At 56.1% G+C, this 26,276-nt stretch overlaps 1 protein-coding gene across 1 annotated transcript; it reads left to right on the top strand.

The window, feature by feature from the left end:
* The first annotated feature begins 258 nt into the window (after positions 1 to 258).
* CUL4A (cullin 4A) lies at positions 259 to 24,552 on the top strand. Its single transcript, XM_068984739.1, has 19 exons — positions 259 to 412; positions 826 to 941; positions 8,862 to 8,965; positions 9,721 to 9,790; positions 10,627 to 10,700; positions 11,628 to 11,790; positions 12,015 to 12,104; positions 13,096 to 13,178; positions 14,519 to 14,586; positions 14,985 to 15,103; positions 15,467 to 15,659; positions 16,823 to 16,927; positions 17,128 to 17,238; positions 17,315 to 17,400; positions 17,983 to 18,090; positions 19,505 to 19,618; positions 20,114 to 20,392; positions 22,270 to 22,422; positions 23,158 to 24,552. Exons 1-19 carry the CDS (start codon positions 259 to 261, stop codon positions 23,251 to 23,253), a joined length of 2,286 nt encoding a protein of 761 aa, XP_068840840.1. The 3' UTR covers positions 23,254 to 24,552.
* Positions 24,553 to 26,276: the final 1,724 nt, after the last annotated feature.

Raw genomic sequence — 26,276 nt, forward strand, 5'->3', positions numbered from 1 at the left:
GGGCTGCGCTGCGACTGCCCTCCCCGCTCGCGCGACCGCCCCCTCGGCGGCTGCGGGCTCCTCGCGGGCTCCTCGCGGGCTGCGGCCGGGCCGGGCCGGGCCGGGGCACTCGGTCGGGGGCCGGGCCGCGCGGGCAGAGCGCGCGAGCCGGGCGGCGGTTGGGCCGGGGGAGCGCGGCGGCGGGAGGCCGGGGCGGAGGCGGGCCGGGCCGCGGGAGCGCGGCGGCGGGAGGCGGGCCGGGCCGGGGCGGGCGCGGCCATGGCGGACGAGGGCCCCCGGAAGGGCAGCTTCTCGGCGCTCGTCGGGCACACGAACGGCCTCACCAAGCCCGCGTCCCTCGCCGCGGCCGCCGCCAGCGCCAAGCCCGGCGGCGCCGGCGGCTCCAGGAAGCTCGTGATCAAGAACTTCCGAGGTGGGTGCGGGCCCGGCGGGCGGGCGGCGCGGTCACCCCTGCGGCGGCGCGGCCCCGGGCGGGCGCTCAGGCCGCGGCGGCCTCCCCGCCGGGGGCAGCTTCGGGCAGCCTGCAGCCTGGAGGGGAGTGCAACTCTTCCGCGGCCTCCCGTTTGGGAAGTCCGCTCGTTAAGCAAAAGAACGCTGAGATTTTTATGCTTTCTACTTCGTGTTTACTTAGTAAAACGAAGGTGGAACGGCTGCAGAGTCTGTAACCCGAGAGATTTATAAACACGGCACCTTGTACGGGGAAAACAATGGCCCGCGTTCCTTAGCTGTGTGTCTTTGAAGTACTTTTTTCGTGGAATGGTTTTTTAAAGACGTGTGATTGTTGGCATGGGTGCCGTTACCTACTGACTGTGTCTGCACTTACAGACAGACCTAAATTGCCTGATAACTACACTCAGGACACCTGGCAGAAGCTTCATGAAGCAGTGAAAGCCATACAGAGTAGCATCTCCATCCGCTACAACCTGGAAGAGCTCTATCAGGTAAGGGTCCACAGGCGGCCAAGAGCAGAGCTTCATAGCAGGCTCGCTGAGATGGAAGCCTTCCCTTCCCTTAGGGTGCTGGCATCCTGCTTTCCGCTTACCTGACTTTTTTATAGTTGTCTAAATCGCACCGTAATCCAGCTCCGGTGAAACGTGGCGCAGCCGTGGACTCTGCGGTCCCCAGTGTTGCTTCAGAGACAGTAAAGGAGGGAACAGAGTCTGCGTTTCTGCCTCCACCAGAAGCAGCAGGAGCTCTGTGGCGTCCTGTCCCGAGTCAAGGAATGTTTTCTGGTTTTGGTGGTTGTGGGATTTTTATTTCATTTTCAGGCTTAAGCTGTTGAAAGGTACTTAAATTTAATCCATTTATAGGAGAGAAACGTGTTTCCAAGAGCCATAGAACATTTTCCGAATATGCAGCAGGTCATCATCCATTATGTTGCATGTGAAACTCTTACCTACGCTTTCGGCAATAGAATAGCATTTCTGTTAATATCTAGCTTCTCTATTAAGAGACTCGAGTTTAAGTTTTTTTTCTCTAGCAGGGTTTGGGGGAGAATGGATGCATGTACATGTGTGGCTAAGTCCCTCTGCTGCTCACCTGAAAGAACAACAGCGTCATTAATTGGCTGTACCCCAGTGCAGCATGAAAAGTTTAAAGTTTGATACTTGTAAAAAATAAATAAGACCTTTTCATGTTTACATAAGCAATTACATTATAAAAATTATGGAAACTGCAAAAAGTACATGGAAGGAAATGAAAATCCCTGATATTCCTATCACCCAGAGAAGACTGCTGTTGACAGTTTGGTGAACATATGTGCCTTCTTTGTCTTAAGTTTAAGTCTGTTGTGTGTTTTAACCACTTTATTAAGCTATGGAATGTGTCCTTGAGTAAGTTTTATCAGACGTGTCCACTTGCAGAACATTCCGTCACCAGAGACAGTGCCCGGAGGCCCCTGTGCGGCCAGCCATCCCTCCTCACTCCCAGCCCTTGGCAATCACTGACTTGCTGTCTGTTGGTACATTCTGCCGTTTCTAGAACCTCATCTAAATGGAACCGTGCCTCTTGCAGTCTCTCATACCTGGCTCCTTTCACTTAGGGTAATGCTTCTGCATTTCGTGTGGGCCTTCTGACAGTAACTGGTTTCTTTGTCGCCGAGTACTCTGGGTACCATGGTTGCTTATCGTGCATTAATGAATGTCTGGGTTTCATAACACAGTTCATAGCTTTTCAAAGTGGTGTCATGATTTTTTGTCTCTGCCAGTGGCGTGTGGGAGTCTAAGATGCTCCGTGTCTGTGCCAGTGTCTGGTAATGTCAGCCTTTAATTTGTGCTGTTCTAGTCTGGTATGTAGTAGAATTTCACCTCGGTTTTAATTTGCAATCCCCTAATGATATTCAGTGTCTTTTCCTGTGCCCACCGCCATTCCTGATGCCTGCTTTACTGGAGTGTGTGCTCACGTCTTCTGCTCATCTCTTACGGTCTTGTTTATTTTCTTGCCGTCACGTGTTTGGGGTCATCATGTATTCTGGGTACATATCTTATTCTAGATATTTGCCTTGCACTTACGTTCGCCCAGTTTACAACTTGCCTTTCGAGTCTCTTAACTATGGCTTTCGGAGAGCAAAAGTTTTCAATTCTGATGAAGTCTGTATCAGTTTGGTCTTTATGGATCGTGCTTGTAGTGTCTGTCTGAGAAGTCTTGCCTCATCTAAGGTGGTATGGATTCTCTCTTTTATTTCCTTGTGGCCATTTTAGGGTTTTAGTCTCACATTTAGGTGTATTATCTGTTTGCAGGTGAGTTGTTGTATCTCTTGTGAGGTGTAAATCCAGGCTCATTGTCCTCCCTGTGGATATCTTCTTGGCCCAGTGCTGCGTGGCAAGGCGTCTGAGCTTCCCCCAGCGAGCTGCTCTGTCCCTTCATCAGAAAGTGCTGTCCGGATGAGAGCCTGAAGCCTCAAAGTCTGGAGCACTGACCCTCCAGCTTTATCCTTTCTTGGATAAACTTGTTTTGGCTCTTCTAGGCCCGTTGTATTTCTGTATCAATTTTAGAATCTGTTTGCCAGTTTCTCAGAAGAGCGTTCTAGGATTTTGGGTGGGATTCTGTGGGATTCTAGATGCGCGTGGGGAGAGTTATATCTCAGTAAGACTGAGCCAGCTGATCACGAGGGACGGCGCTTGCTCAGTCAGGCCTCAGCAGCGTGTTCTAGCCCCGTTGCACAGGCCTTGTGAGATTTATCCCTAAAAGCGGTCCATATTTCTATAGTGTTATCAAAGGTGGCATAAAATTTAATTTCTTGATAGTATGTATAAACACAAATGATTTTACACATTGATCTGTGCTGTGTCTTGCTGGTTGCGCTTCTTTCTGGTAGCTTTTTTGTAGGTGCCGCTGGACTCTCCACGCTGACAGTCACGGCCACATCGCCTGTGAGCAGAAACAACTCCCCTTCTCCCTTTCTGACCCACATTCCTTTCATTTCCTTTTCTTGCCTGATTACACTGTTTAGAGCCTCTGATGGTTAACAGAAATGTAAACAGCAGGTACACTTGTTTTGTTCCCGGTCTCAGGAAAGAAAGCTTCTAGCCTTTCATCATTTAACATCGTGCGATGCTAGCCGTGGGTTTTTCCAGAATACGCATTGTCGAGTTGAGGAAGTTCCTCTCTGTTCCTGTTTTGCTGAGCATTTTTATCAGAACTACATGTTGGATTTTGATAAATTCTTACGTGACTGTCGAGGTGGTCGTCTGATTTTTGTATTTTAGTTAGCTAATTACGTTGATTGATTTTTCAAATCTTAGACTGGTCTTTCATTCTGGGGTAAATCCTGCTTGGTCATGAGTATTATCTTTTTTTTATGTGTTGTTAGATTCAGTCTGCCAACCGTTTGTTAATTTTTGTATTTGTGGTAACAGAGGATATTGATGTATTATTTTCATGTAATGTCTGTGTCTGATTTTGGTGTCAGAGTAATGTTGGCCTCAAAAAATGAATCGGAAATATTCCCTCCTCTTCATTTTCTGGAAGACTTTGTACCGGGTTGGTATTATTTCTCCCTAAACGTTTGAGAGGGCTCCCCAGGGAAGCCATCCTGGCTTTCTTGGTGGAAGGATTTTCAGCTATGCACTTCCTCAGTGGATGTGAAGCTGTTCGGTTTATCCCCTTGTTTACACTCACTCTGCGGCGGCGTCTGGTCTGCCGTTCATGCCATCCGGTGTGATTTTCGCCCTGGCGCCGTCCTCCTCTCTAGGGGTTCAGTTTGAATCTGGTTTGTATCTTGTGTGCCTAGGTAACTTTTCTGGCGTGTGGGCGTGGCCGCAGCTCCCCTGCGTCCTGGTCTGCCAGGCCCCGCTCCCTCTCCGCCCGTGCGGCGGCTCTGGCTGGACGCAGACACTGTGGGTCTGACTTGTCTGCCAGATCCTCTGTGTTTCTGTGAACATTCTTGAGTTTCGTTCCCGACTCGGTTAAATTATTTGGAGTCAGTTTGACTTTTTAGACTGTTGCCTGTGAGGTGTGCCAGGCAGGACGAGAGCAGGGCTTTGTCCGGGACCCCGCTGCCATCGCAGAGCCTTCCTGAGTCCTCAGCTCAGGGCGCCTGCTCTGCAGCCTGGACACTGGATGCCCGAGTGGTCGGCGCTTGTCTGTCTTCTGTCTGCCGAGGTCACTGCCTCTCAGAACCCAGTGTGCAGTGCTTTGCAAACTGCGGTTTGGGATATTATTTCAGTAGCAGGGTGAGGCTTGTTCCTTGGCTTTGTCTGGGCCAGAAGCAAGTGTCCCACCACGCGCCCAAACTCAGGGGCTTTTAATTTAGTAAAATACTACACCTTCCAGCTAAGGCTCATTGTTGCTCTTTCCCTGGAGATTTGACTGTCTGGTATCAATTGCCCAGCGTTCTCTTAGCTAGACTTTGATTACCCAGGATGTGTTTCATTGTGGTTGCCTTGGATACTATCACAGATGGTGTTTCCAGGTGTCCTGGGACCTTGAGGCCCGGGGTGCTTCCCCCCACAGTGGCACCACTCCTCCTGGGGGCCATCTCTGGAGGGTCTGAGGGACCACTGGCTGCCCTTTGGAGGCAGGTGCAAGGGTGGGCTGCTGGCTGCTCAGAACTTGGGAGTGGTGTGTGTCTGCAGAGTGAGTTGCCCAGGTCCCATGGCGCTGGTTGGGGGGAGAGTAGGTGGCGTGGCGGGGAGGTTACCCTGGCCTCCGGCAGCGTGGACGGTGCTTGCCCTGGGGCCTCAGCATAGAGCCCCAGCTTCTGTGCTGGGGTGGGACGCACTTTGCCAGAATCTTTTGTTCGATAACAGTCCTCACCAGAGCTTGCAAGGTTGGTTCTGTTTGAGGAGGTTTTCAGGATGTTGGAGCGGGCACCTCTTGTTTGGATGTTGACCAGTTTCTCCAGAGCGGGTCTAGCCTCCCCCTCGCAGGCAGCCAGGCCTGCAGAGGCCTCTGCGGAGGCCGAGGGCAGCTCCAGCCCGCCTGCCGCTCCTTGCTTCGCTTTCGTTGCTAGGAAGGGACGTTCTGACCATGATGGTGGCCAGTAGACCCACACCCCACGCAGTGCCTCCTGTGACTCGAGGAGGAGGAGGGGAGTTTGAACACATAGATCTTCTCTGAACTTGGGTGTAAATCCCAGCTCACTGGAGAAAGTGTATCTGGGTGTTTATGTCTTAGTCCTGCCTGGCAGCTCAGTGGAGCCACGGGAACCTGAGCACTTTCGAGAAGAGTTTCAGGGGAGGCTATGTGTTGATTTCAGACTGGATTTTTGTTTTGCTTTTGACTTTTTAAAAACCTGAAGTGTTGCTGACTCACAGCGCTGTGCCGGTCTCTGCAGCGGAGTCACACAGTGACTCAGCGCAGTGCATCAGTTTCACGCACACGTTCTTGTATTTCATGTATGTATTCTTATATACACACACACGTATGACGTATACATTCTTCATGGGTTTTCGCTTGCGGTCTGTCCCCGGAGGTTGGCCGTGGCTCCCCGTGCCCCACAGCGGCCCTTGTTGCTCATCCATCCTAAGTGTAAGAGTTTGCATCTGCCCACCGCCAGCTCCCGGGGCGTCCCTCTCCTCCCCCTCTGCAGTCTTGAGTCTGATCTGTGTGGATTTCAGGCTGGTTTTGATGCTCAGACTCAAACCTGTCCCAGGGAACTTGCACTTGAGGAAAGCCACGCTGGCTGGTGCTGAGTCCTGGGGTGAATCCCGTGACCCCGGTACCTGCTGAGCTTGGGGAAGGAGCGTGGGGTGGACTCGGGTGCTGATGAACCCACAGGGTGGATTCGGGAGAGCAAGGGAGCCCGGAAAGTGGGAGACGGGTGGACACTACTTGACGGCCTGTTGGAGAGTGTAAAGTAACCGAGAGTGAATTCAGTGCGAGAGTTACTCAGAAACGCAGCATTCAGGTTCAGATAGCTTAGGCTTAACAGCAAGGATTCTGCAATTCAGCAACTTGGTCCCTCCTGGAAGTCGGCCCTCTGTATGAGGGAGTCACATCCCGGCTCGGGGCTGGGGCTGGGAGGGTGGGCGTCCTGTCCCCTTGGGGTCTCCTGGGCCCCCCTACCCTTCGCCTCATACTCAGGCCCATTTTTGCGCTGCACTTCACTGGTTTCTCGTGGGCGGGAACCTGGGGAGACAGCATCCTGGTGGGGGCTCCTCCCGTGCGGTGGGCTTGTCGAATTCAGGCACGCCTGGCACCCACTCGGCTGAACGGGGCGGGGCGGCTGGAGGAGGCAGCCCGCCCCCGAGGCCGAGGCCGAGGCCGAGGCCGAGGGCAGGGCCCTGGCCGGTCTGTTTGTGGAATGGTCGGGGGCGCGGCCTCCCCTGGGCCGCTCCGTCCGTCCCTGGAGGGGTCGGGGGCGCGGCCTCCCCCCCACACCCGGGCCGTGGTCTCCCGTGGCCGCTCTGTCCCTGGAGGGGTCGGGGGCGCGGCCTCCCCCGGGCCGGGAGGGCGGAGCTTGTTTTTCACTTTCGCCCCTCCGGCTGGTTTGCTCCTGGACGCGCGGGAGGTGCTCAGTGTTTTGCTGGGAGGCTGTGTGTCCTGACACAGATAAGCGTGTGCAGAGCGGGTGTGGCGCCGCGGGGAGGGAGGCGGGGCTGGGAGATCGCCGGGCCGCCGAGCTGGCCGAGGAAAACCCCTTCGGTCTGGTGCCCGTGGGACCTGGGTCCTGCTCGCCCTCTCTGGGCGCTGCGTCCCCTAGACCCCTGTGCTGCCCACACGGCCCCACGCGGGGCTTTGTGCCCCCAGAGAGGGATTTCTAGATCTCCCAAGTGTGGCCAAACCTCCCGAGCTCGTTCTGGGGAGAAGGGCCTGCAGCGTCCCTGCCCCGCCACCCGCCCCCCCTGCGAGGGAGAGCAGGTGACCGGGCGCCTGTAACACGAAGACGCCAGCAGTGACTCAGCAGAGGCGACGGCGCCCCGGGGCTCAGCTTGGGCTCCGAGCGCGCTCCAGATTCCAAGTTAAAAACAGTCTCAGTGGACTTTGTGTAAATAGTAAGCACATGCCAAACAGGGCACCTACGAGGGGGAGCAGGTTACAGAATTCACCAAAAAGCTCATAGCCTGGAAAAGGTTGCTTTGAGGACACGGACACCTGCCTCAGGAATTGGAGCATTCAGAAAATGCTTCTGATAAGATGTTCTTCCTTGAAGGACACACACCACTGAGCTTATCTTGATTTTTACCAAAGGAAATATGTTTTCTTCATGTGTTATAGTAAAAACTTAATTTGTAATAATTACATTTGTAATGACTAACTACTGGAATAAAAGTCTTTGGTAGGACATTATACCCCCTTTTTTTTAAGAGGGAAAAGGACAGTATATCTTGGACTGAATTATAAAACCACTAAGCTTGAGAAAGGAAGTGAAGGGTGTAGACAGAAAACATGGATGGGAGCCGCTTGTTCACATTAACACGCAGAATGTAAGGGAAAGGTGTTCTTGTTTTCTTAATTATTATCATTATTCCATGTTCTGTTTTGAAGCTTATAAGTATCCATGTGTTTTGTATGTTATGTATTTCTTTACATAATTACTTTCTTTATCGCTATAAAAATATAAGTTGCCCTTACATTTGAGTAAAGATTCTAAAATGTGTCCATTCTGTATATCCCACCTACTTTTTTAAACTGTTCAGAAATAGGCAGTAGAAACACTGCATTTCTCTTTATAGTATTTCATATTTGGATTGGATCAGATGCTGACTTTGTACATGAGATTTGAAAGAAAATTTTATTAGAACTGGTAAGGATATACACGTACTGTTTCTTTGATGTGGATCGATAACATTTTATGAAAATTGTTTCCGCCACAAACGCTTGTTTCTTCATTAATTTAAGACAAGTTTGAGAGTCACCCCACGCTTGGCACCTTGGTCCTTGAGCTCCTTTTGGACCGTCACCCACTCATGAACCTGAAAGGACCTGGGTCTGCTGTCCCCTCCCGTCATGGGATGGTCTCAGGGTCTGGAGCAGGTGTTTCCGGGCCTGGTCTCACCTTGTGATCCTCGGGGCCGGCTCACTCCTCCCTGCAGCCCCACCGCAGACCAGGGCCCGTGGGCTCAGGCCCGTTTTGGTCCTCCAGTGAGTGGGGCCCAGCCAGGGTCAGAGGCTGCTGAGCGGGGAGCCTGGGGGCGTCTGGAGAAGCCCAGCCTGCAGCGCGCCCCCTCGGGGCCCCCGTCCTCGGACGGGCATCGGGGCGCCGTCCCGTCCGTGCTCTGGGTCCCTGCTGTTGTGGACCACTCTGCTGGTCTCCGGAGTTCCGGCAGCGGGGGCCCGGAGTCACTGTGATGGTGCAGCCTGTGTACGTGGTGAAGGGGCGCCTTTCTGTTGCGGATGTGGCTGTTTGCACAAGTACCTTTTTTAAAGAACAAGTTTGTCATTCATAGTGAATAACGCGTTATTCCTTTTGTCTTCAGGCTGTTGAAAACCTTTGTTCCCACAAAGTGTCCCCAACACTCTACCAGCAGCTGCGCCAGGCCTGCGAAGGCCACGTCCAAGCACAGATCCTTCAGTTCAGAGAATATCCTTTTTTCTATTTAGGCGATTCCTATTCATTACCTAAATATTTTGAAACTGAACATTAATAGAATAAAGAATGAATGAATATCCCTAATATTAAAACAAAAACTTTTAAAATTCTCTTTTATTTATGGAAACAAAACCTTGCATTTACATCATACAACCCAACAAAACAGATTTTTTTGAAGTGGAATTTTTTTACGTTTAAACTTCTTTGCTGATCTGATTAAAGTGAGAGTGTCCGTTTGTTAAGACCGGTGTGAAGTATTTAGGAAACGTTCTGAAAAATATCTTGAAGCTTGAGTTATGCTATTGTTTACTCTTGTTCTTAAAACTCTTGTCGGTTTTCTGTGGTTTGTAACCGGTTGCCACAAACTTGGCCACATGAAGCAAGCCTTGCCTGTCCACTCGCAGTGTGCAGGTGGGGGCTCAGTGGCTTCCAGCTCAGGGCCTCGCTGCCTGAAACCACCCTGGGCCTTTGCTGTTGGCAGCAGGCCCGCTTCCTCCTTCCGGGGCCTGACCCCGGCAGGGGAGGAAGGGTACAGGGCGGGCGTGAAGGGGTGAGGCAGGTGCATCACAGTTCGTAGGGGCCTGTGGGGACTCAGAAACCACGCTTGTGGCTTCTGAGCTTCTAGAGTTTCAGTACTCTGAGTACTAAATAGCATGCGGTAGTCTGGTGAAGAGAGCTGAAATTAAGGGGTAAAAACTGCAGTAAATCAGCCTGTGTTTCTGAAGCTTTCCTTAGCAGGCCTCCACAGACTCACTAGACAGCGTGTTGTTTCTCAAGAAGATTAACACATGCTGGCAGGATCACTGCAGACAGATGGTGAGCTTGCCGACGGCCTCTGCGACGCTGGCCGCCCAGGCACCTCCTCCCTGTGCTGGCCTCGGTGCACGAGGAGGGCTGGGGGTCTGTCCTGTTCAGGGCCTTCAGACCACACACACAGGTAGCCCTGGGCCTCTGACTCCTGGTGAGCCTCTGGAGTTTTTCCTTGATCTCAGTTTGTGCCTGAGAATCAAGCCCGAATCCCAGGGCTTCCCGGTACCTATGGACAGCCAGGCTTAGACTTAGTGGCCGTGTTGATTCTAATTTGGCTTTATGTGTGTGAGTTTTCAGGGTGGCCTGGCTGAGAGTTAGGAGAGGGGGAGCAGAGGCAGGTCAGTAGCTCTTCCGATGGGGCGAGCGCTCTTGTTTCCTAACGGAGGTAAGTGGCAACAGCGAGAGAGTCTCTTCCAGGCCCAGCACCGCGTGAGCGATAGAAACAGGCGAGTGTCCGTCAGGAGGGTTCTGTGCTTGTGTGAGCAAAGCTCCTGGACAGTCTGGGGAGCTCCCTGAGAGGAGAGTCCTGGGCCCCCACACCCCCCGAGCCTGCAGAGCCAGTTGAGGGCCGCGTGCCCACGTGCCAGGAAGCAGCGCTCAAGCCCAGGCTAAGGACATTGAGCCCGTCAGTGAGGAAGGAACTGAGGTCACGCGTGTCTCGGAGGCCGAGCGCTGTGAAATCCTTCGTCAGATTTTCTGAACGAAGGAGGAAAAGCCAACACCAAGGGGAGCGAGTAGACTCGGGGCGTCAGTCCTGAGGGTTTTGGTGAGGCAGCCGTGTGAGATGGGAGACGCGGCCGCTCAGAGGCCTGGGGTGGACTGACCCGGCCCTCTGCCCCCAGATCATGATCCGGAGCATCTTCCTGTTCCTGGACCGCACGTACGTGCTGCAGAACTCCACGCTGCCCTCCATCTGGTGAGTGTCTGCGCTGTGGCTGCTGTGTGTGCCCGACCGTCTGTCTGTCCTGCGCACCCACCGGGCCCCTCGGTGGACCTCAGCCCGGGGCGTCCATCTCTGAGGGGTGGCTGCCGAGGTGGTGGCTGGCAGTCCCACGTGTTCTCCTGCGGGCGATGGGGTCCTGGGATGGGCCCAGCAGGCTCAGAGTCTCCACCACTCACTCTGCTCTGAGGGTGCTGAGCGCCAGGGCCCAGCTTCCCCCTGCTCTGCACGCAGGGCCTTTGGGGGGCCGTGTGAGCCGGGACCCTGTGCCCCTGTCACCTGGGTCCCTGCTTGCTGCCTCCTGGCCGCAGCCTGAGCAACTCAGCCTGTGCAGGAGCCTGCCCTGGCTCACCCGCAGCCCTCCTGGCCTCCATCCACACGGACAGTCCCTCCTAATTCGGGTGCTGTGCCCGGGACACGCAGCTTGTGGGCGGTGGAGGGCGGAGGGGATGAGGGTGTGTCCTGCTGGCTGAGTGGGAGCTGCTGGAGCCCGAGCTGAGAGCTCAGCTTCCAGGAGAGGGTGCCTGCAGCCACGGGTAAACTTCTTCCTGAATCCTCGGGCAACGGGCTGACGGGTGGCGGGCTCTGGTTTGCATCCTCATTCTGCGGTCCTGTGGCGCAGACAGACGCAGCGGCTGGAGCACGGGCTCGGGGAGGGAGGGGGGACACCGAGGACAGGAGGCCCTGGGGCCCCGGGCAGGGTGGGGGGACCCACTGACTCATGCAGGAAACAGGCTGCCTGGATGAGGGAAGAAGTGCAAGGCGTGCCAGACTGTCAAGAGGAAAATTAAAAAAGAAAAAGGTCGACTTGTGCACTAGCGAGTTAGCAAGTAGGTGTGTCTGGAGCTTCACCCAAAATCTGTGACGGATGAACCCGACGCGTCTCGTTTTTCTGCTGTGCAGGGACATGGGGCTAGAGCTGTTCAGAAACCACATCATCAGCGACAAAACGGTCCAGACGAAAACCATCGACGGCATCCTGCTGCTGATTGAGCGGGAGCGGAGCGGCGAGGCGGTGGACCGGAGCCTGCTGCGGAGCCTGCTGGGCATGCTGTCTGACCTCCAGGTGGGCCCGGCCGCCCGCGGACAGGGTCAGACCTCGCTGGAGACCACACTGTTCAGGCGTTGGCTAAAAATGCGGGAGTGTTGTCCCTCTGCTCCCGGGGCGAGAAGGGAGCTGCCCCCAAGCAGGGGCGTGGCAGTGCAGCCAGCCGCCCTCGCCGAGGGGTCAGCCTTCAGGATGAGCGGCTTCTTTGCTGTAATTGGCCAGTAACTCTGCTCATTTTTTAGGTATATAAAGACTCATTTGAACTGAAATTTTTGGAAGAAACGAATTGTTTATATGCTGCAGAAGGCCAAAGGTTAATGCAAGAAAGAGAGGTGAGTCGCCGAGAGGTTTCTGAAGTGCCTTACTTGGTTTTCATAGAAGTGTATCCAAGTGTGATTTTTAAGCATCTGTCTTTTCACACAGGCAAACATTCTCCTGAAAATCTTCTGAAAGCTACAATCTAGTTCAGTTCTCAGTAATGAGATTCTTTCTTAGTATTTTGAGGGTTTAATTTTCCCCCCTATTTTAGAAACTTTTCCATTGCTGTCCCCCCCCATTAAAAAAAAAAGAAAAGCAGCTTCTGGTTTACATAAAGGAGCTCAAGCTGAAACAATATGATAAAAGATAATTTTGTGTGTGTGTGTGTGTGTGTGTTGGGGGGGGGTGCCTGTGCTGAGCTGTTTGCGGGATCTTAGTTCCCAGACCAAGGTTCGAACCGTGCCCCCTGCTGTGGGAGCGTGGCGTCCTAACCACTGGGCTGCCAGGGAGTTCTCTAAAGATAACGCTTAAATATGAAAGATAGACCCGATATGCTAAACATTTTCACCTGTGTGAGACACTGGGGAAAAAAGACCCTAAAAGCCATGGGGGAATGCCAGGTGACGGTAATCAAACCCCAAAACCTCTCTAACTGGTTTCTCCAGCCTTAGAGCCCAGCCCAAAAGGAAGCCCTGGGACCAGCACGGGCTGGAGGGCAGTTCACGTCGGAGGGCGGCCTGGGCACCACCCCGGGCCAGGGCCTCGGGCCCCGGCTGTGCAGGCAGGGGGCAGCACGGGCGCCCTTCACCCCCGGAAACTTGGAGTGTGGTTTGCGATCTCCTGCAGCCTCCTGGGGCCCCTGGGGGAAGCGTGTGGCGGGTGCCCACTGGCCGCACCCTGTGTGGACGGGGCGCCACGCGCCCCTTCCCCACTCCCGTCAGCCGGTGCTCTGGTTTGGCTTGCGTGCTGTTCTGCTTTTTCTTTCACTAAAGCAACGTTTGAACTTCTTGGGTCACGTGAAGAATGTGTTTTGTTGCTGATGTGTTTCAATGTTCTTTCTGGAAGGTTCCAGAGTACCTTGACCACGTGAGTAAGCGCTTGGAGGAGGAGGCGGACCGCGTGATCACATACCTAGATCACAGCACACAGTGAGTACAGCTCTGGGCTCCGTCTGGGGGCCTCCTGGGGACGATGTCCCCTCCACTCCCCGACACATGGTGTCTCGCAGACTCGCTCGCTGCTCTCTGACCCTGGACGTGTTTTTGGTCCTCGAGCAGTTGGCTTATTACTCGTGACTATTCAGCAGTTGTGAGTCACACTGACCAAGTGGCCTGTCTTGAGATCCTGTCCAAAGGAGTGATTCGAACAGAGATACTTGGTGTCTTTTTACCATTTTTAATTTATGTTAGGAATCTGTCATTTATGAAACGTTAATGGGGCATCACTGAATGTAGGCAGTTTTGCTGTGAACTTTGGTTGGACGTCTGATGTGTTGATGTCACCGGAATTATTTTGCTACTAATGCAAGTCCCATTATTTTCTCATTTCATCTGATTAGTGAGGAAGGTCAGAGCAGCAACGTGGGAGATGGAAAAGAGAGATGTTTCTAAGAGGAAAAGTGCTGAACTGCGGGTTGTGGTGGCCTGGGGGGGCAGGGGGGGGGTGGTAGAGGTGACAGGAAGGAACAGTGTGGCAGCTCAACAGGACAGGGGGCTGGAGCAGAGGCAGGCTGCCCCAGACGCAGAGGTGGAGGCGCCGTGGGGACCGCGGGGGCCGGGGTGCAGCGAGGCAGAGGACGCCCCTGGTGCTAGGCCCAGCGGCTGCTCCTTCAGCCCTCCGGCAGGCTCACGCACCCCTGGGTGCAGGTGCGGCATGCGAGCCCCACCGCGCCCCGTCTCCCTGAGAAGTGACTGCAGGCTAAGCAGAGGGCTTGTGGAGAGGGGTGGCTCCCTGGGCTAGGGTTTTGAGGGGCGCTGAGGTGGCTTCTGCAGTGTCAGATGACTCAAGAGGCCACAGGGCGAAAGGTGACTTTCAGAGAAAGCAGGTGCAGGAGGCCAGTAAATGAGTCCCGGGCTGCACGCCCCCTCCCCAGCCCTCGGCGCCTGGAGCCCAGGTGGCTGCCGGCCTCTGTCCGTGTGGGGCTGCCGTGCGGGCCACGTGAGGTGGTGCAGGGAGCAGTCCCTCGAGTGGGCCCGAGCTTAGCGAGTCCTAGGAGTGCAGCAGGGCTCTGGTCTCCGAGGACAGGGCTCAGCGAGCAGGGGCCTGGGCCCCAGAAGGGCGCTGTGTCCCCTCGTGCAGGGGGCAGCCCCACACGCCCGTCTCCAGGGCGTCTGGCTCTGTGCTGCGTGTGACACTCCCAAGCCTCTGTAAGGAGTCGGGTTTTGATGTGTGATCCTGGGAGGACGCAGGTGGAAGTGAGAGTCAGCGCTGGGTGGGCCCCTCCCTCCTGGTTGATGGGCTCCTTGTGCCCCCCCCACTCCCCCCCCAGGAAGCCGCTGATCGCCTGTGTGGAGAAGCAGCTCTTGGGGGAACACCTGACAGCGATTCTGCAGAAAGGTAGGCTTCCCGCCTCTCACACCTGCGCTGACCGCCTGTCCTGCATTCAGTGAGAGGGCTGGAGCAGCCGTGACAGCCTGGTCACCATGATCGTCGCAGGTGGTGGCCCTCAGCCCGGGGGGGGCCTGGGTTACCGGCTGTGTTGAGGGGGTGGGCAGGGAGCATGGAAGGTTCGGGCTAAAGTCACCGGAGTCCTGTCAGGGCTGCAAGACACCAGCCTCTGGTGGGCAGACAGCCTCGCTGTGCTCGGGCCTGGGCTGACCACCACCGTGGATGCGTGGCGGCCAGCCGACGGGCCCGAGGGCTGCCTCCTGCCTGCGCGGTGGTCCCGGGGAGTGCGCAGACCTGGCCGCCCCCGTCCACCTGCCGCCCGAGCTAGCACTGCCGTGTGATCTCAGGGCTGGACCACCTGCTGGACGAGAACCGCGTGCCGGACCTCACGCAGATGTACCAGCTGTTCAGCCGCGTGCGGGGCGGGCAGCAGGCGCTGCTGCGGCACTGGAGCGAGTACATCAAGGTGTGTGCGGGGCAGGGCCCGGGGGGCGGGGCGGGGCGGGGCGGGGCCCGGGGGCGCGCACAGTTGGAAGTGAAAGAGAAAGAGCTATTGTTAGGAAGTCCAAATAGGTGTAGAAGGTTAAGAGGGTTAATTTCTGTTTGAGGGATTTATAGGTAAAAGTTCTTCCAGAAGCAGAATGGTAACCCTAAAGGTTAGTTGCGTGCCCACTTAATTGTTAGAACGTGGACTAAATTTGTGAAGCTTCTAGAGGGATTCAGCATCTAGTACTGGGAGTGATTAAGTTGCTCAGCCATCGTGGTCGCTTGGTAGCAGGAGAGGAACTGCGGCGTCGGAGCCCTGTGGCCGAGCTGGTATGTTTTGCAGACTTTTGGGACAACGATCGTCATCAATCCTGAGAAAGACAAAGACATGGTTCAGGACCTGCTGGACTTCAAGGACCGAGTGGACCACGTGATCGACGTGTGCTTCCAGCGGAGCGAGAAGTTCATCAACCTGATGAAAGAGTCCTTCGAGACATTCATCAACAAGCGGCCCAACAAGCCCGCGGAGCTGATCGGTAGGGAGCACGACTCGTGCACAGGCTTCCCCAGGAGCACGCGCCGCACGGGGAGGGTGGGCGGGCCTGAGAGGGCCGCCTTTCCGGAAGCCACAGACACCAGCGTGCGCTTGTGTGTGCTGAGTCCGTACGTGAGCACGTGGTGTTTCCATTGGGAGCGTGTGGTGGTGGTTTTGTGAGGAGATGGAGCCTGACATCTCAGGAGCAGGACGAGAGGAGCAGATTTCTCCTCGCCTGCACGGCCCCGGCCCCAGAGCTCTTCCTGCCCAGAAGCTGGCCTGGGTTTGTCGGGTAGGACTGTTAGGAGGGTGACTGTTGGCCTCTCCACAGCGCCTGACAGGAGATGGCTGTTGAGGCTCGACCTTGTATCCCCCAGTCAGTGCTAAATGTGGTGCGATTGATCGGCACTCTTTTAAATGATCCCTGTGTATACTTACCTCCTGATAACATCAGAATATACCCAGGATCCATGGAGTCTCACCAGTGAGGCAGTTTTTCTGGAATTGTCCAGCGGCAGTGGGCAGGAGGCGTGAGGCCGTGGGATAGGGCTGAGCTCCGGTGTGGGCTGCTGAAGGGGCCCGGGGGGAAAGCGGAGGCTACAAGTGTGCACATCTGTGGCGCTCAGAGTAAAGAGCGGGGAAGGGCTGGGAGGAGCCAGCGGAAGGGGACGTTCCAATGCACCTGCTTGATTTGGCCTTTGTGCCACTTTATAGACTGCGGTTTCTCTAAAGACGCATTCGGACTCTGGGGAGCTCGGGTTCTCCCTTCCTTTGGGCAGGTCGAGGCAGCCTGTGCGTCTCGAAAGCGGGAGGGCAGGCAGACCCACTCTGTCCCTGCGGGGTCGGCCCTGAGGGGAGTGCTTCCACGTAAGGAAGCCTTGCCCGCACGTCTCCGCACATCCTGCTGGCGGGCTGCTCCGGCTTCTGGAGCGGTCGTGTGCCAGGAAGCTCCGGTGTGGGACCGCGGGCTGTGTTCTCGGAGCCTCGAAAGCACAGATCTTAGAACATCAGGTGTTTGCCTTTTTGTTACAAAATAACATATCAGTTTGGGAAGGTTCCAAGTGTTTTTTCTTGGAGAAATTAAAGACGTTCCTTTTTGTATTTAGAATATGTATCATATTGTGGAGTGAATGCTTATTTTTCAAATGACATCCTCTCCTACAGCAAAGCACGTAGACTCAAAGCTCAGAGCAGGGAACAAGGAGGCGACAGACGAGGAGCTGGAGAGGATGCTGGACAAAGTCATGATCCTGTTCCGGTTCATCCACGGTGAGCTGGGCCCCCCGGCGCGTCCGCGGCACCGCGGTGGCGGCCGCTGTGCACGCAGCAAGGGAGTTTGTGGGGATTCAGCGGGAAGAGCTGGCTCGTGCACGTGCGTGGTCGCCTCTTGGGCCGAGTCAGCCGCTGAGGTGAACATTTTGACGGCAACTGTTAAATGTTTTACGTGGTTCTTGCTTGCTTATAAATAGGTAAAGACGTGTTCGAAGCTTTTTACAAAAAAGATCTAGCAAAAAGACTCCTGGTTGGAAAAAGTGCCTCCGTCGATGCTGAGAAATCTATGTTGTCGAAGCTGAAGCACGGTAAGCGCCTGGGGGTGGGGGTGAGCGCCCCCACACAGGGCCTCCCTGATGCTCACCCGCCATCCACTTTGTCCAGAGTGCGGGGCCGCGTTCACCAGCAAGCTGGAGGGCATGTTTAAGGACATGGAACTCTCCAAGGACATCATGGTTCATTTCAAGCAGGCAAGTTGTGTTCAAGTGAAACAGCTTTTTTAAAAATACGCTATTTTAAATTCTGTGAAACGATTATGTACATAAAGTATGTGAACTGTGTAAAATCCTTTAAAAATTACACTGTTACTGTTCCACAGACTCAAGACACTTCAAAATGGAAAAGAAACATAACCCCCAGGGATTCCCTGTTGGCGCAGTGGTTAGGACCCCAGGTTTCCACTGCCGAGGGCCTAGATTCAATCCTCAGTCTGGGAACTAGGGTCCTGCCAGTTGTGTGACGCAGTTGGGAAAAAAGAAAAGAAAAATAATTCCTAGAAGTGCACTTGAAACTCTGACTTAAATGAGTTTAATGACCCATATCTGGGACAAAAGTAAAGAAAGACGTTCCCAGTGGCGTTTGACCAGGGTGTGTGGCTCAGTGGGCTATGCTCCAGGACCAGGGTGTGTGGCCTCAGTGGGCTATGTTCCAGGGGCTCGAACAAATGAAACGCAAGGTGAGCTGTAGCTGGGAAATGGGGTCTTCGGTTTCTGGAGGTCAGTTCTGGGCGCTGCTCTAAAGTGGCCGTCTGTCCTGGCCTCCTTTGTGTGCAGTACATGCAGAACCAGAGTGACCCGGGCTCCATAGACCTGACTGTGAACATCCTGACCATGGGCTACTGGCCGACGTACACGCCCGTGGAGGTGCACCTGACTCCAGAGGTGAGCACGCTCCAGAGCCAGATCCTGCCACCGCGCGCTCCTGCTCCAGGCCCCCATGCACCATGGGGAGCGTGCCAGCCACGCTCACTGAACCCTGACCGTCCTGCTGCCGCGTGCTCCTGCTCCAGGCCCCCACGTACCGCGGGGAGCGTGCCAGCCATGCTCACTGAACCCTGACCATCCGCGTCTTCTCTGGGAGCAGCGTTCACAGCGGGCGCTCCTTGTCTGTCTCTGCCAGCTGCCTGTCACGGAGGCGCTGGTTTAAAAAGCTCCTGTGTGGGAGCCTCGGGCTTCCTTGGCTGGCTGATGCTCCCACCCGACATACCAGAGCCAGGGCCTGAGAGGGCAGGGACGGCGTGTGTGTGGCTGAGATGGGCCCTTTGAAGGGGATGGGGTGTGCCTGCCGGCGTGGGCCCAGGGCCTCCGGGGGGACAGCTGGGCCCGGCGCCCGGGCAGACGTGCTGCTGCCCGGACCCACCCTTCCTGTTCGCAGGGCAGAGTCTCCTGGAGTCCCCCGTTTCTGGCCCCAGGCAGTCTCTGTCACGTGCTCTCCTCCTTTTCCTCTTGCCTGTACCCCGAACGCACATGTTCCCTGGAAGCCCCAGCTCCATCCCTCTCAGCCTCCAGCCTGTGTCTCCAGTCCCGCCACCCCGGGTCTGTCACGGCTGTCCCAGACTCGGCACCCCTCCCACATCTCCCCACGCGATGGGACGGCTCTGCACCCCTCCCCACACTCCGCCCAGTGCTCTCACGCTCCCGGGGCGGGTGTGACCCTGCAAGCTGACGCTCTTTCCTGGAAAACCTCCACGCCCCGTCTGTGCCTGCTGGTTGACACTCGTCTCCCCCCCTTCCCCCAGGGCGTGCGTGCGCGCGCATGCGGGCGCTGCAGGACTGGCCAGGCATGGAGGGATGGCAGGGACAGGCCAGAGTCCCAGGGCCTCCCCTGGGAGAGGAGGAGTACAGTGAGGGTCGTCCACTGGACGCAGCCGGGCAAGAGCATGGGCTCTGACCAGGCGGACCACTGGCACTCCTGGGCTCAGAGGCTGCAGGGGGGCTGAGGAAGCCTGCGGGGCTCGGGAGCGGGTGCAGCGAGGGTCGTCCCAGCTTATGCAGCCGGGCAAGAGCACGGGCTCTGACCAGGCGGACCACGGGCGCTCCTGGGCTCAGAGGCTGTGAGGGGTGGGTGGGGGCCGAGGAAGCCTGCGGGGCTCGGGAGCGGGTGCAGGCCCCACCGCCCCTGGCAGGAGCTGTTGGAATGGTAGCAGCACGGGGCCGCGCGCAGGTGGGCCGCTGTCAGGACACGGAGCAGGCCGCATTCGGCCCAGCAGTGGCTTAGGAACTCGGACACTGAGCCGCTGGCAGTGTCAGAGTGAGCGTGCGCAGCATAGGCACACTCGTCTTCCTTTGCTGACAGATGATCAAGCTGCAGGAAGTGTTTAAGACGTTCTATCTGGGGAAGCACAGTGGGCGGAAGCTCCAGTGGCAGACGACGCTGGGCCACGCGGTGCTGAAAGCCGAGTTCAAGGAGGCGAGTCCTGCGTCTGTCACTTTTTATGTTTTTGAAGCACATTTGTGAAAAGAATGCTTTTAGTTTTTTATTTTTATTTTGTTTTCATTTATTTTGGTAAATCTGAAAAAAACAAGTACTTTGAATGAAAAATGGTATTTTATATGAATAGAATGTTTTTAAATTGCCGTTAGACTTTGGTAGCTAAGAAAGAGAGGAAGGGATTATTCAATATAACTCAACACGGGCTTTCCGAAGTCAGTAAAATGCAGTAGTCGAAGGGCTAATATTTTAATCGATAAAATTAATGATGTATTCTCACCTGATGTCTAGTTAGGAGCATCTCAGCACACCCGTACACAGGCTCGTCAGGGCGTCTCCCCTCCTGGTGACTAGTCAGTACCGTCTCCATCTCCCCTCTGGTGACTAGTCAGTACCGTCTCAGCACACCGGCACGCAGGTTCGTCCAGTGTCCGCGGGCTGGCAGACCCACTTGTGTGGCTCCTGCTCTTTCAGGGGAAGAAGGAGTTCCAGGTGTCCCTGTTCCAGACGCTGGTGCTGCTCATGTTCAACGAGGGGGACGGCTTCAGCTTCGAGGACATCAGGCTGGCCACGGGCATCGAGGACAGTGAGCTGCGGAGGACGCTGCAGTCCCTGGCCTGCGGCAAAGCACGCGTCCTCCTCAAGAGCCCCAAAGGGAAGGAAGTGGAGGACGGAGACAGGTTCCTGTTCAACGCAGAGTTCAAGCACAAGCTCTTTCGCATAAAGATCAACCAGATTCAGATGAAGGAGACAGTATGTATCCGCTTCCTCCGCTTTCCCCGCTCACGGGACCGTAGGTCTATAGGAACTTCTCGACGCTCATTACACACTTGTGTCTGTGAGATGCTTTAGCGTAGCTGTTACTACTTTTATACTCAAGAGTGAAATTCAGAAGGACATGCGTCTAACAGTTAACTTCCTGTGTACACAAACATGTCCTATTGAGGTCTTTGTAGCCCACCTTCTGTCCACGTAGGGAGCACCTCATTCCAAACCTGGTGACCTGTCCTAACAGCTGTGCCCACCCCCCGCCATTGTCTCAGCCTCGCTGCTGGGCTCCATGTTCAGGCTGAGCGTCTGTGCCTTTGATCAGGCTCCCTAGGGCCACGGGTCCAGGCCGGCTCCAGGCCACTGCCTTCAGGCACCCTGCTGCAGGCACTCTTGCCCCTCAGGGCTGTAGTCCAGCAGACGGGCACCGTGGCCTAGTCGGGAAGCCACTCCGTCCAGAGGGAGTGCCAGCTCTGACTGCACGGGCCTCACGGCCGCTCCCATAGCTGCAGCCGGCCAGGGGTGCTGCCCCCCGGGTGCTCCGTGCTGCCCAGTGAGGAGGACGTTCAGAGCACACGGAGCGAAGCATTCTTTGTGTCTTATTTTTGGGTGCTGTTTGGGCTGGTGTGGAGATTCTATGGGTGACTTGAGACGCCTGGCACGGGGTGCCCTCAGCCTTGCTCCAGCTTCCTCACGACTGAGCTACGCGGAAGGCCGAGGGGGTGGTGGGCGCTCGGGCCATCCTTCCTCGGCAGCCTGCCTGTCACCTCCGTGCTCCACAGCTGGGCTCTCCTGGAGTTGGCAGCTTTTTCCTCCGCAGCACACGCGTAAACTTTTCTTCTTGGCATCGTGCCCTGTGACGTTTACACACACAGTTTTTAATCTGGGCCTCTCCCCAGGCCAGGGCTTGGACTTTACGTGTGCAGAGTCGCACGTTGTGTGACTTGAACCCAAGAGCGTGGAGCCCCGGCTGCAGAGCCCGGCAGTGCCTCAGGCCTGGCCTCTCCTTCGGCTGAGGTGCCCTGCCCAGCTGCACTCACGCTCTCGGCTCCTGGCTTGGCTGTCTCGAGTCTCAGCTCCTCACCCTGGACTCGCCGGGTCAGAGGACGTGAGCTTTGCTGACATGAGCGCGCGCCAGACTCAGCACTTCCCCGGTCCTGCCCCTGCTCTTCCGTGGGTCACTGCTGGCGCTATCTCGTAGTTTTAAGTAGCTGCTCGGTCTCGAGTCCCTGGCACGTTGCAACATCCCACCCCTGACTCGTAGGGAGTGCCCTGTCACGTCGCGGGGCCTGGTGGCGGGTGGCTCTGTCGCTCCGAGAGGGTCCTTCCCACGTGAGTAGGCTCTTCCGCAGTGGGGGCTCCAGTCTGTTCCTCTGCAGTTTCTGACTTGAGGGTCAGCTTAAGGAAGACCTTCCTCTGACCCACATTTTAAAGAGCATTTTCTGCTGCTGTTCCAGTAGTCTGTATGTTCCAGCTTTCCCCTGAAACATTTCTCTGAGCAGCTAGAAGTTATCTTAGCATCAGGAAAGCACTCCAGCCACCCTCCCTGTTTTAAAATGTGAGTGGGCTTTCTCACAACCTGCTAAGCTGTCACTTTTGTTAGAAATCCGGGTCACATGTTCCCGGGCAGTTTCTCGTTCCTGTTTTTAAGTTCTGTTTCAAAGCCAGCACCCAAAGCATCTTAATTGGTGTCACTGTTCCTGTAAATTCACTGATGTTGTTGCTGAAGTTCAGTGGTTTCACTGGACGAAGCCGCGGAACAGAACAGGGGCCCCTGCAGTCTGGCCTGCCTTGCGCCCGGAGCTCAGCAGCCCCCACAGAGGCGGCGCCGGCGCTGACAGGCGGCGGGCCCTCTCCCGCAGGTGGAGGAGCAGGTCAGCACCACGGAGCGCGTGTTCCAGGACCGGCAGTACCAGATCGACGCTGCCATCGTCAGGATCATGAAGATGAGGAAGACGCTGGGCCACAACCTGCTCGTCTCCGAGCTGTACAATCAGCTCAAGTTCCCAGTCAAGGTAGGCGAGCACCAGCTTGTCCAGTCGCCGCGTTTGCACACCCTTGGCCCTCTGGAGTCGGCCGTCTGTCCTGCACTGCCGCTGGCCACTAGCCGCAGGGACCTCCCTCTGCGTGCGGAGAGAGAGCAGCGCCCTCCCCTCCGCCCGCCGTGGCCCCGGCCCAGGCGCTCTGCCTCGGGAGTGTCCCCAGTGCCAGCGTCTGAGGGCTCCCGGCGGGCGTCTGGGAGGTTCTCTGTGACTGTGGCGTCAGGCTCAGGTGGATGGGCGCTGGACGGGCCAGCGGGGCGTGTGTTCCCCCCGGTTCCGCAGGCCCAGGGCGAGTGGGAGGGCCCGGGTCCCCTGCCCAGGAGACCCGGACGTTCCGCAGAGGCTGCAGGGCGAGGCCTGCAGCTGTCAGGGCAGAGCGCTGCACCCTGAGGGCTGGGCCTCCCCTTCTCGCAGGGGGATAGCGTGCACCGGGGTGAGTGTGGTGTCCCCCAGTGATGAGAGCACAGTGTGGGGTGCAGTCTCCTCACAGGACGCTCTGCAGGCTGAGGGGCCCCACAGCTGCCTACTCGGGAGACACCGGCTCGCGCACGGTGTTGGCGTTGTCTTTGGAGCAGGGAGCTTTGTCTGAGTCGTCCTGTCGTGAGCTTCTGGTCCTGCCCAGATGTGTGTAGACGTGTACCCTGACCCACTCGCTCAAGGTGATGAGCTGGACGCCCGGTGACTGGGGCCTCTGTTCTTCTTTTCCAGCCTGGAGATCTGAAGAAGCGGATCGAGTCTCTCATAGACAGGGACTACATGGAGAGGGACAAGGACAGCCCAAACCAGTACCACTACGTGGCCTGAGGCCCGCCCGCGCCCGTGACACACAGGGCGCCCCTTCAGGGAGAGCCCGCTCTGCTGCGCCCAGGCCCCAGGGCCCGAGCCGCGCGGCCGCCCGGGGGTGCTCGGAGAGGGCGGTCCTTGGGCCGCTTTCCGGGCTCCGGGGCTCGCAGGTGGCTGTGTGTCTTCCCCCCAGTGCTTCCTCGCGCTCCTTGAGGCGCCTGAGGCTCCCCAGGGCGCCGCAGAGCGGCTGAGGTGGGGCGGGCAGGCAGTCTCCTTTGGAAGCAGCCTTCTTGTGCCAGAAGCCGATGTCCTGTGTGCGCGTGTGTGCAGGCGTGAGAGCCTCCGCGCCGCTTTCCGTCGCTGCAGGACCACTGTGCGCTCCCGACACAAGCTCTTAGGCGCAGAGCAGGAGCCCCTGACGGGTGCCCGGAGGGAGAGCCTGAGGAGTCACAGCTGGTGAACTCCGCAGCCCGCATAGCAGCTTCTCTTCGTTCCTTGGCACCAAGTTGTAGCCTCTGAGGCCTGGTTTTGGACAAGGCTCCTCGCGAGGCCTCCGCTTCGTGGAGAGGAGGTCGCTCTGGCGTGTGTGGCGCCGCGAGCCCGTCCCTGTCTCCGTCTCATTTCTGCTGCGCTGCTTGCGAACTTTCCCTGTGAGGTTTAGCGGGAGCGCTGTGTGTGTTTGCCGCCCTAAGGCTGCGCCTGGCAGCCCCTGTTCTCGGCCTGGGGGCGACTGCTGTTTTATTTTTTTCTAACTGCGTGTTTGTACGATGGCGACAGTCAAATCTGGTTCTGTTTCTGCGGCCCTGGGCGGCGGCTGTCTTCCGTGTGACCACGTCAGCGCGTTGAGGAGACCGACGTGGTGCAGAGGTGGCCCCGTGGGCCCTGCCGTCACGCGAGTGCCTAGGGGAGCCACGCCGCGGACGCTGGTTCGTGTGGGAACCGTAACAAAGATACTTTTGTGAGAACATTTAAAAGTACTTTATATTTTACATAATAGCATGTTTCGTTTTGATTAAAAGCTACCAAAGGAATTTTGATCATGGTGTAAGTGTTGAAAGCAATATTTTCTGGAATATACCAAGTTTATATAATTTGATTTTTGTGCTAAATTATTAAAAGATTCTCCCTTTTTGAAACATGCGTGTTTAAAATGTGACATCTCATGGGTTTCTAGGTGAAAACCCTCACTCTTTCGTGTCCTCTTTCCCCCTTTGTAAATTTTCAGTTGTGAGGTCATCACACATGGTCCGTCAGAGACCAGTAGCTTCTGCTTCTTAGACTTTTAAGTTTGATGTCTCTCAATTGTTGATACTGTAATTTAATGTAGACTTACTCTGAATAAAAGTAGTTTCAGTTGGCCTTAAAATCACATTAATAAAGCTGTGGTACGCACCCAACATGTTGCTCCCCGCCCCTCAGCCCCTGAAGCCCCTCCAGGACAGTCACGTGGCGCCTGGTGCCTCCGCCCGAGCTCAGTCTCACCCGCGCGGTGCCCTGCGCCTGGTCCTGTCTTACTGTACTTAAAGGCCAGTGAGGTGAAGCACACGGGAGGAAACGACTGAGAAGGGCAAGGCCCGCAGAAAACCCCCTGGACTCGATGGAAGGTGTCCCCTCTAAAACAGACATGGTGGGACGTCCCAGTGGGGGCCAGAGGCTGAGACTCCCAAAGCAGGGGGCCGGTTCAGTCCCTGCCCAGAACCAGAGCGTGCATGCCGCAACAGAGCTCACATGCCGAAACGGGGACCCCAGGCAGCCAAATAATGCTTTTTAAAAAAGCCCGTTTAAAAAGACGCAGTGATTCCCAAGTTACAGCAGGAGAGAAACTGGATAGGGAATAAGAGAATCCGAGGTGCGTCTTATTTGGAGTGGAAAAAAGCCTAATGACTTATAAGATTCCTCTTTTAAAAAACAAAGGTAAATGGCATTCTTAAAAATCTACACGGGGAAAAGCTTTTAAGTAAAAACTGGCAAATCTAAGAGTAGAAATAAGGCCGTGCTGAATATTTCCGTGCGCACAGAACTACAAGCCAGCCTGGTGGGATGGTGAACGAGGAGGGGCTGGGAGGCGGGCGCTCCTGGAGGGCGCAGGGCACACAGGGGCTGGTCTGGAGCGGGAGCTGAAGTGGGGTCAGAGCTGGAGGCCGGACAGGACGGGTTGGGAGGAGGCCTACCAAGTGACGGTGCTGCCCCTGGACTCTGGTGCTTGGCCCGCAGCCCCAGGGTGATGGTCCCTCTGGGAAACCAACCAGCACAGTGTTCCAAGATGCCCGTGTCTCCGACCCACCAAAATCCACGTCTCTGTGACGCCCTGACACTTGCGGGGAGGGAGTTCTGATGCTGGAACAGCACGTTCAGAAAAGTCCTGAATGTCCTTTGACAGGACGCAGAGGAGTGTGGTGCCGTGTCCCCTGGACAGGGTCCAGACGGGACGGAGCGGATGTCACAGCCACTGTGACGGGGGGGGGGGGGCCATGAAGTGGGCAGAGCACCCCTGCACACGCGTGTGTGTGTGCACGTGTGCAGTCACACGTGTGTGGCAGCAGCTGCACCCCACAGTGGACTTGCAAAGCCAAGGGAACCTGTTGATTGCACATCCTTTCATACCTCCTGCATTTTTTTGTCAAAACAACATCCGTAAATAAAATTAATCACGAATTGTTGAGAAAAACAGAATGAGCCCACCGGCCACAGCCTGCACTGGGAGGCGCGGGCCGGCCCACCCCAGGGAGCCCAGGGCCCCCAGCCCAGCCAGCTGTGTCACCCCTGCTTGCTCCACAGGAATCTTTATCGTGAGTCATACAAACCTCCGTCTTGGCTCATGGACTTTCTGTTTCTCAAGAATGTCTGCTCTGAAAATGAAGAAATGAAGGCTCACGCTGTTCCCCATGATTCCTCCCTTCCAGTTTCTGACAGCTCTTGTCAGACCGTGTGCATGTATAACAGACTTTGCCTGTCTGGTCTGAAAGCTGCAAACACGCAGACGGCCTCTGTGACCTGCTAACCCCCCTGGAGCCCAGGAGTGAAGTGCTGTTCTGACTCGGGAC

This window comes from Capricornis sumatraensis, chromosome 12 (assembly GCF_032405125.1).
Source record: "Capricornis sumatraensis isolate serow.1 chromosome 12, serow.2, whole genome shotgun sequence".
Taxonomy (NCBI): domain Eukaryota; kingdom Metazoa; phylum Chordata; class Mammalia; order Artiodactyla; family Bovidae; genus Capricornis; species Capricornis sumatraensis.